General features: G+C 50.4%; 2 protein-coding genes across 4 annotated transcripts in view; one reads left to right on the top strand and one right to left on the bottom strand.

Moving 5' to 3' along the window:
* Positions 1-2,007: 2,007 nt before the first annotated feature.
* Positions 2,008-4,820, top strand: GJD3 (gap junction protein delta 3). The gene is made up of 2 exons (XM_072646363.1): positions 2,008-2,193; positions 2,890-4,820. The coding sequence occupies exon 2, from the start codon at positions 2,906-2,908 to the stop codon at positions 3,803-3,805; it is 900 nt and encodes a 299-aa protein (XP_072502464.1). The 5' UTR covers positions 2,008-2,193; positions 2,890-2,905; the 3' UTR covers positions 3,806-4,820.
* A 2,502-nt stretch (positions 4,821-7,322) lies between these two features.
* The window catches only part of RARA (retinoic acid receptor alpha), a 48,028-nt gene continuing 45,596 nt past the window's right edge, over positions 7,323-9,754 (bottom strand). For all 3 annotated transcript variants that reach the window (XM_072646352.1, XM_072646350.1, XM_072646351.1), the window contains one exon: positions 7,323-9,456. In XM_072646352.1, the coding sequence (XP_072502453.1) occupies positions 9,233-9,456 (224 nt within the window). In that variant the 3' untranslated portion in view covers positions 7,323-9,232. The remainder of the gene's footprint in view (positions 9,457-9,754) is intronic.

Raw genomic sequence — 9,754 nt, 5'->3', positions numbered from 1 at the left:
CCAAAGAAATCCAGGACAGAGAGAAGGGTCCCACATGTGTCAAAATATTGATGGCAGTGCTTTTTTGTGGTAGCTGAGAACTTGGAACAAAGTACATACCTACCCACTGGGGAAATGACTAAATAAATTATGGCACATGAATGTAACAGAATGTCACTGACTTTAAAGAAATGAGGAATAGGAAGAATTCAGGAAAGTGATACATGTGCCCCAAAAGAGCATCAATAAAACATTTTAAATAGAAGAAAACATAATACTACAGAAGGGGATCCCAAAATAAAGCAGTTTTGTTATTACTTTGCATATATGTATATACATATGTGTGTATCGCCACATATATGTATATATATATATGTATACAGTTGTTCAGTCATATACAATTTTTCATGACCCCATGGACCATAGCACACTAATATTGTTCATGGAGTTTTCTTGGCAAAGATACTGGAATGGTTTGTCATTTCCTCCTCCAGTGGATTTAGGCAAACAGAGGTTAAGTGACTTGGCCAGGGTCACACAGCTAGTAAGTATCTGAGGCTGGATTTGAATTCAGGTTTCCCTAATTCTAGGTCCGGCTCTCTATTCCCACCTAACTGCCCCTAGGTGTATATATACATGTGTGCATATATAAGTATGTACATATACACATGGATATCTATATGCATACATTATATTACATTATCATGTCATATTAGCTTCACTTTACTCCCTCCAACCATTTCCTTTGTAGCATCCTCCTCCATAACCACCTTGCTCATGAGCCCTTGCCAATCCCCTCCAGTTCTGGAACCATGAACCATGATTAAAGCAAATCCGGAACCCCCATTCTTGAATGGGATGTCCAGCTATGCTGCTAAGGTCCCATTCACCATCCCTATGACTTTGCAGACTGTTATAATTGTTCCTCCTGGGAAGTAGTCCCTTATATAGGTCACCTCCCCATAGAGGAAGGAAACTCTTTCAGAGCAGGGACTGACAGTCTTAGTTTTTGTGTTCTTATCCCCAGATATCCCCAGTGTTTGGCATGTGATGAGGGCTGGATGAATGAATGCTTTCCATATACTCCTTAAAAACCAAACCATATATACCAGAAATTCTGTTTCTTATATAAGCCTTAAAATGAACATGTTGTCGATTGTTAATTTCATAATAAAGAAGGAAAATCTAATTAAAAAATAATTGAGGGAAGTGGGAAGAGTTATATGCAATACGAGATGACCAGATCCAGGAAAACATTATACCCAGTGACGGCAACCATCTAAATGGAAAGAACAGAGAAACTGAAATAATACTGTGTAATTTTAATTTTCCATGTTGACCTCAGAAAGGGGCAAAAAAATGTACCTTCCTCCCTTCTTTGCAGAGGTGGGGACCTATGGATATGAGACATTGCATATACTGTCAGACTTCATTGATGGGTTATTAGTTTTGTTAAGCTGCTTTAATCCTCTTCCTTGATTTATTAAAAGGGATACTTCCCTAGGTAGGGAATGGGGTAATAAGCACATATGTGGATGTGAGGGTGATGTAAAAACAAAACACGTCAACCCTTTAAAATGCAAGTCTTTTTCTCTGCTGCCTGAGCTGAGCTTAGAATATCTTCCTAAGTCTGTAGACATTCTAGAGTTGTCTCTGGAAATGTGGCTTCTACAGGGTTTCCACTCTGATGCTCTCATTCAAAAATGGGTGGGTGGGGAAGAGAGGTGAAAAACCTAATGTTTGTTTGTTTGATGGAGAAGAGAGTTACTTACTATCCTGTCTCCTAGTTTTCAAGATGGGTGGGAGGGGATTTCTGCCTTCCATGTAACAACTTGGTCCCCACATTAGGATGGGCAGCTAATGCTCTCCCCCATTTTCCACCTGGAAACAGAAACCTGAAAGTGGGGGACATGAGGTTAGAGACATAATGCATAGTATGAGAAGCCAGGCAGAAGTCAGACTATCCCTGCCCCACTCCCAACCAGTCCCTGTGGGGGAGGAGCCAACCGGACAGGCTACCCCTGTCCCTTTAAGAGAGAAGAGAGCTCCAGCCCATCCTGACTACTGTGTTCTCCCCCTTATGCTGGCCAAATCCCAATCGGAAAGGAAAAATGAAAGATTGAAAGAGAAAATGAAAGACCAAAAAAAATCTCTACCTTCTCCTGGGCTCCTGCTGCTCTGATCTCCTTTAGCCCAGGTTGCTGCAACTGCCTGGTAAGCAGGAGTGGGGGCCTATAGGGTGGAAGGTTACATGGGGACAGGAGACATACTTGATGAAAGTTTGAAATTAAGTTAAGTTTGAAAGTGGGGGATGGACCCCAAGGAAGGATAGAGAGGCAGGTGATTTAGGATTTCCCAGTCAGGTGGAGGGGCAGTTAAGTAGATGAGGATGGGGGAGAGGGGAGAGAGAGAGTACAGGAATTGGAGAGAACACATGATAACCAGGAGAGAGATTCCAAGGGGAGAGACTGGATGAAGCTGGAGGACAGGAGACATTTGGGAGGATGGCTGGAGGAGGGGTAAAGGGAAGGGCACCCTGGTTTGGGACAAGTGTCAGTGTCACCACCTTTCAATGGCATTGTCCCTCTACCCCTCCACTCCTGGGCTGGGATTTTTGTTCTTAACACTGTTAGGATGGGAAAAGGAAATAGGAATGAAAAAGAGGCAAACCATCAAGAGAAAGGGATTCTGGGGCAAGTTGGTCCATGGCTCTCTGGGCCTTTTGGCTGAAGTCTAACTAAGCTCAGCCTAGAAACACCTGACCACACCCTGCCTCACCTTTCTGGGCTGCAGGGAAGGGGACAGAGCTTGGGAAGTTTGCAGTGCAGGAGCTGGGAGTTGGGATGTGGGGGACTTAGGAGGCAAGCCCCCTCTGCAGCCCCTCTAACCAGACTCCCCTCGACTCCTTAGGGTGCCCAGCACTGCTATGGGGGAATGGGCCTTCCTGGGATCTCTGCTAGACTCAGTGCAGCTGCAGTCTCCCCTGGTGGGCCGCCTGTGGCTGGTGGTTATGCTGATTTTCCGAATCCTGGTGCTGGCCACGGTGGGGGGCGCCGTGTTCGAGGATGAGCAGGAGGAGTTTGTGTGTAATACACTGCAGCCAGGGTGCCGCCAGGCCTGCTACGACCGCGCCTTCCCCATCTCCCATTACCGCTTCTGGCTCTTCCACATCCTGCTGCTCTCTGCTCCTCCTGTGCTATTCGTCATCTACTCAATGCACCAGGCCAGCAAGGGCCCCGGCCCCCAAGGTGATGGGGAGAAGGAGCAGGAGAAGGGGTATGCCCTCCGGGACTGGCAGCTGGCAAGGCCCCGGGCTCACCACTGCTACCTGCTGAGCGTGGCGCTGCGCCTGCTGGCCGAGCTGGGCTTCCTGGCAGGGCAGACACTGCTGTATGGCTTCCAGGTGGCTCCGCATTTTCTCTGCACTCAGACCCCGTGCCCCCACACTGTGGACTGCTTTGTCAGCCGGCCCACGGAAAAGACAGTGTTTATAGTCTTCTACTTCGCAGTGGGGCTTCTCTCTACCCTCCTCAGTGTGGCGGAGCTGCTCCACCTCTTCTGGAAGGGTCGACGAAGCGCAGACAAAAATTCCCTGTGGCCAGGCAAGGCACGCACAGGTGAGAAAGACAACCATTGCAACCAAGAGCAGGAAGAGGCCCAGAAGCTTCTCCTGCCTCTCTCCGCACCAAGAAGGGGCCCTCCACTGGGCCCTGCTCCCGATGCTCCACCTGCCTATGCCCACAAGCTGAAACAGGGTGGCAGTGAGGTCGGCACCAGCAGGAGCAAGTCCTCAGTGTCCACAATCAGGGAGGACCTATCCATCTAAAGAGGCACCCTGACCCTAGCTCCAAGACAGGGAACCACTGGGGCAGGGGAATGAAGATGTGGTAACAGGCCAACTTCAGCCCAGGAAGATCCAAAGCAGGAAACTGCGGCTTGGGGGAAAGGATCCTGGATACAAAGCCAGGAAATCTGCATTTAATGCAGATCTTGCTCTGATTTGCAGTGTGACCTTGAGCCATTCACGTCCTATCCTGGGTCTGAGGTTCCTTCTCTATAAAATGATGTGGAGGGAGATTCAAGGTTCCTTCTAGCTCTACCAATCTATGGTTCTAACTATCCCTCATCCCCCTTAGAAGAGCCATCCCTTTGAGGTCAATGGTGAAGAAGACTTGGGGGAAGAATCTGAACTCTCCAGGGTCCTCCCAGGTAGTTAACTCCAGAGGCAGAATGCAAGAACTCTGCATCATGGACTGCGAAGTGCACCATAGGACTACTGGAAGTGTGGAAAAGGGGGAGAGACTGGGTGAACAGGCTGGTTGTTCTCTTGTAGACCACAGCAACAATTGTGATTTGTGGTCAGTGTTACTAGACTCTGCGTTTCATGTTATGTGACCTTAGGGAGATTGTGAGGGCTTGTATCTGGTATCTGGGATGACTGTGTGCCTATGTTTCTAATGTTACTCTCAGTGCCTCAAGCAGAGCAGGAAGATAGATCTGCCAGCTTTCACTCATTCCCAAAAGACCCAAGGGTCTCCTACATAAAATTATCCTCTTCTTCCATTAACAAAGTAGGCAAAGCTGGAAGGTGGGTAAGGCACATCCCACCCCGGGCTGTGTGGTACCCTTTTAAAGTGGCCCAATATGTTCATTATAACCCTATTTTTCTTTGACCTCTTGGGGTTGAGAAACTAACAGTATGGTTTTCCCCCTCTGCAGCCCCCAGTCTACCCACTTGTTTCTCAGTGCAAATGCATTTATTGGTCTGTCTATGTCCTGTGTGTGTTTTCTTCTCCCTTTTGAATTGTTACAGTAAATAGAAAACTATATTTGGAGTCAGAGGCATGTTCAGTCGTTTCAGTTGTATCTATCTGACTCTTCGTGACCCCGTTTGGGGGTTTCTTGGCAGAGACACTGAAGTGGTTTATCATTTCCTCCTCCAGCTCATTTGACAAATGAGGAAATTGAGTTAAACAGGGTAAAGTGACCTGCTCAGGGTCACACAGTTGAGAAGTATCTAAGGCCAGATTTGAATTCAGGAAGACAAGTCGATCTGACTCCAGGACCATGGGCTCTGCTCACTATGGTGCCACCTAGCTCCCCACTAGCTGTACTAATTTCTACCTATGTGAACCTTGGGCAAGGTACTTGAGGCTTCAGGAGGCCATGTGGTATAATATGACTACTGGATATGAAAACCTGAATTGGAATCCCACCTTAGTTCTTTGCTAGCTGTGTGACCCTTAGCCTCTCTAACCCTCAAATTTTCTTATCTGCAAAAGGAGGGGTTTGAGCTAGATAATTTCTATGGTCCTTTCTAGCTCTAAATCTATGATCCGTCCCCATGTGATGTGTGACCCAGATCCCAAACCCTCCTACCCACCCATGACCAAAATCAGGTTACCAGTCACAGCAGGAAAGGGCTCCCCTCCCCAGCTGCCCTGTGCTGATAAGGGTCCAAACAGGAAGAGCAGGGGAGAGGGGGAGTGAAAGAGTAACCAAGGGGGAGATGACTCTTCCAGGCCAACACTAACCTCAGGTGATGAGGGCAAGTCACAGGAAATCATCTGCTCTCTCACCTTCTGGCCTATTACAGTGGGCACAGACTGAGCCCTTTCCCCTAAGTGAGGGGTGACAGGAAGGGCTACAGTAGGAACTGGTGGGAGAAAAAAGGGAGAACAGTGTGTTCTGGGGGTCTGGGGGAGTCAGTGGCTAACTCAGGATGGCCAGCACCCAGAGGGAAGGAGGGAATAAAACACAGGAGGCAAAAAGGATGCTGGCTGGTGGGCCACTGCTGCCATCCGGCGGCTAAGATGGGAGCAGCTCCCCCTCCTCCCTCCCTCCCCCCCCAGGCAGGCCTTGAATGGTACCAGACAGACTGCCTTCTCCACCTGGACCCTGTTGTAGGGCAGTCTGGGAGTGCCTGGGATACCAGGCCACGTACCGCTGCTCCCTCCCCTTTTCTCTAGGAGCATAGCAAACAGTAGTTCCTTGACCTTCCAGTTATCCCAACACATACAATCTTCCCCAAGCTAAGGCCCCAATCCCCTTTGCCTCTATCCCCAACCCTATTTAAACCAGCTGATTGCTACAATGAGTACAGACTTCAGGCCCCCCCAAGACCCTCAGTGGGTTGAGTTACAATTCCTCCTCTAGCGAGCAGCTTGTGACCTCCGATAAATGATTTGGCCCCTTTGGCCTAGATTTCTCCCTCTATAAAATGAGTAAGTCTCTGGTGGCTTCCAGCTCGAACATTCTAGATTCACACCCCCAGTACATTCCCAAGAGTGAATCCAGAACTATTATAGCAGGCAGTAAAGACTCTTGTCTGAAGACTATTGCTCCCTTCCACTGGACCCCTGGGGACCCCCACTCCCTGAAAACATCCCTGTGCGACAGAATGGAAGTTGGACTGGGCCTTGGGAATCCAGAAGGACAGGGCCTAAGATGGAGAAAGACCTATGGCAGCGCAAAGGGCTAGTCCCACCTGGAGGATGCACAGGATCCTCCTCCAGAACTTTCTGGGTTGCGGGTTCTTGTTATATAATCCTCCTGCCCACCCCAAGGGCTGGCTTCTCCTTGTCCTTCCTTAACCCAGCCTTAGAACAGACACTTAACCTTTCTCCCTTTCACTTACACAAGATGTTCATTTCACATATACACACCATTCCCACAGTGCCCCACGCCCCCTTCCCTGCTCAGGCAAAACCAGGAAGTCAAGCATTTCCTCAGCCTCCTTTTCCACTTACACACAACATGGAATCTTGGCTCTACCTGGGAAAGGCTGTTACCTCTGAACCTCCCAATAGTGCTGAGAGCTCTGTACCAACTCTACCTCCCCACTAGAACCAGGGCTGGGAACCTATGAAAACATACTTCCCGAGGGAACTCTGGGTGGACAGGTACTGCCTTCTTTTTTATAGAGGCAATAGAATAAGTAACCTGCCCAGGGTAAAACCACTAGTAAGTGTATGAGGTCAGATTTGAACTGAGATTCTCCTGACTCCAAGGCCCATGCTCTATCCTGGGGCTCTATTCACTGCACTACCTAGCTGCCTCTACTGCCTTCTTTCTCTGAATTCTTCCTCCTCCCTAACTCAGGGTCCTAACCAAGGGAAAGGGGTAGGCTGGGAAGGTTGAGAGGACATATACCTATCCCAAGTTCTAGGCAAAGTACTTCACATAGGGACCTGGCTTCATTGAATCAAAAACTTCCACATTCAACCCAGAATCTTAATGGAAAACCAAGCATTCTGCACAGCCTGAACCCAAATTGTGGGGGCCCAGGCCCCAAAGGACATTTATAGATACAGGCTGGAGGGAGCAAGGATTTGAGGCATGTATAGAATAAATATAATTTTATTCTTTATCCAGTAGATCTCAGTGGAAAGTTCAACAGTAACAGCTGCACCAGGTTGGGCTCCCTAGGGGGAGAGGGAGCCTGCCCGGAAGTGAGGGGAGCATTGGAGGGGTCCCCACACTCCCCTCAAACCATCCCCCAGACCCCTGTGAAGAGGCAGGCAGGGTCAGGTCTCCCAACCCTGGGAAGGAGAGGGAAGGGTCCCCCCAGCAGATGCCCGCCCTGCAGGGGGAGACAGGAGTAAAGGGAGGGGGGAATGCAAGTAGAAGGTGAGCAGAAGAGGCCAGGTTGTAAGAGAGATGTTGACTCAGGAACACAGGTGTCTTGTCTGCGGTGAATGAAAGATGGTTGGGGGGAATGTAAGGTGGCCACTGCCCCAGCCCACGGTGGGGAAAAATGGGACTGCTGGTGGCTGTGAGGCTGGGGTAGAAGCAACAGAGGTCAGTGTCTCTGAGCCCCCCACTGTTGCTATCCCATTCACAGTGGGTACAGGGCAGGGTCCCCAAGGACAGGAGAGGCCAGACCTGATGTGGTGGAGAAGGGAAGAAGGCATCAGCTCTCGCCATGGTGGACTCCGTAAGCCTAGGGAGGGGCATAGGGTGGAGAGTGTATCTTGCCCAGCTCCTCTCCCTTTCCCCCTAGTCTCTCAGACTGGTACCCTCCAAACCTCAGTGGGAGAGGAAAGAGGGGAGCACCACACAACAGGAGATAAAAGAGAGGAGAAACAGTAAGACCCTTCCTTCCCCTCCTTCCACCCCCTACAAAGAACCTCCTTTCTCCCCTGCTCTCTAGGAAAGCCCACACCCAGTGGTTAGGAGTAGAGAGAAGTGGTGTGGGGGGCTGGCCCCCTCTTCCCCAGTGATGGGGTGGTGTTGGGGGTATAGAGAGAGGGGTTGGCTTTAGAGCAGTATTTCACAGTTTTAGAGAGAAAACTGAGGAGAAATAGGCTTGAGGGGGAGAGGAAGGGGTGGGCAAAGGAAAAAAAGAAGGGAGGGAGTTCCCTTGGGGTTAGGTCTTCTCTCCCCCATTAACCTCCCCTCCCCCTCCCCCAGGCTCTGAGCCCAGCCGCCCCCAGGGCAGCACCCCTCCCCCCAATGCACAGCACAGATTCCTTCAGTACAAATGTGCTTAAAATGAAACTTCTTATTTTAAAAAAATCAAAACAAAAAAATTAAAATAAAAACAAAACCAGCGGGAAAGATGGTAAAATCTGGGAGGAAAGGGAAGGGGGGCAGGGCGGGATTCAGCGGAATATGTACAGGGGAGAAGCCCTGTCCCCCATCATCCACCTGAGGGGATTCCACAGCATGGGGGACTCTCACCCCCCCCACCTGAGCCCCCAGACTGTCACTGTCCCCCAGCCCAGGAGAGGGCGGATGGCTTGCTAGTTTGGAGAATGGTGGGGCTAAACGCCCCCAGAGTTTGCTGGTGATGAACATGAGGCTGGGGGGTGGGGTGGAGAGTAGAGGGTGGTGAGCAAAGAGGCGCTTCCATAAGCATGGCCTTCTCTCCACCCGCTCCCACGACATCCTGGCGGGGTCTCACTGCTCGGGCCCAGGCCTGGGATTTGGAAAGAGGGCACCCTTTGCCCCGACCCCCACCATGTCAGGGGGTCTGTCCAGGACAATGGATGATATCCAGTTCAGGCTGCAGTGAAGTCCATTGCAGGGATGGAGCAGGAGGAAACCTGGCTCCATCCTTCCCTCCTCTTCCATCCTCCCATTCAGATCCCAGGCCCCCATGAGGTTCAGAGACCTCCAGCAGTCCTGGGGAGGAGGATAAAGGGAAAGGGGAGACGTGTTTCATGGTGATTTCATTTTGAAGGCAAAGAAAGCCAAGTTGTGGGGTGAGGGCTGTGTCCGTGTTTCCGCAGGGGGGAGAGCTGGGGTTCGGTCAGGGAGAATGGGTGGCTGGGCTGCTTCTGTTGGAGCTAGGGGAAAGGCTGGGGCTGCAGCTGCCCGGTGGCGGGGCCAGACTGCTCCCATCCCCTTCCCTCCCCCCACCCCCCTGCTGTCCACTCAGAGTGTCCAGTCCCTCTGAATTCTCTAGCATTTCCTGGATGAGGGGTGGCATAGAGCCTGGGATCTCCATCTTCAGCGTGATCACTCGCTCAGCTCCTGGGAGAGGAGGAAAGTTGGAGGAAGGTCATCCACCTAAGCCATCCCCACCCCCAGGGAGGGTATAGTCTCCCTCCCCCATCCTGGTTTGTATGTTTCAATGTTTGTTTTGGTGGATGGTTACAATGAAATGTTTAAGGTTACAATAAATTTTTTAAAAGGAGTCTCTCCACCCCCAGGGTGCTCAGTGAGGGGGAGGTGTCTATTTGCAACTGACAGTTGCTAAAGCAGGAGGAAGGGCTCAGTCCTCCCTAGGGTGAAGATCTAAGTAAGGAGAGGGTGTAACAGACCAACAAGT

Source organism: Notamacropus eugenii, chromosome 2, assembly GCF_028372415.1.
Source record: "Notamacropus eugenii isolate mMacEug1 chromosome 2, mMacEug1.pri_v2, whole genome shotgun sequence".
NCBI lineage: Eukaryota > Metazoa > Chordata > Mammalia > Diprotodontia > Macropodidae > Notamacropus > Notamacropus eugenii.
The sequence above is the reverse complement of the archived record's forward strand: the minus strand, read 5'-3'. Positions and strand labels throughout refer to the sequence as shown.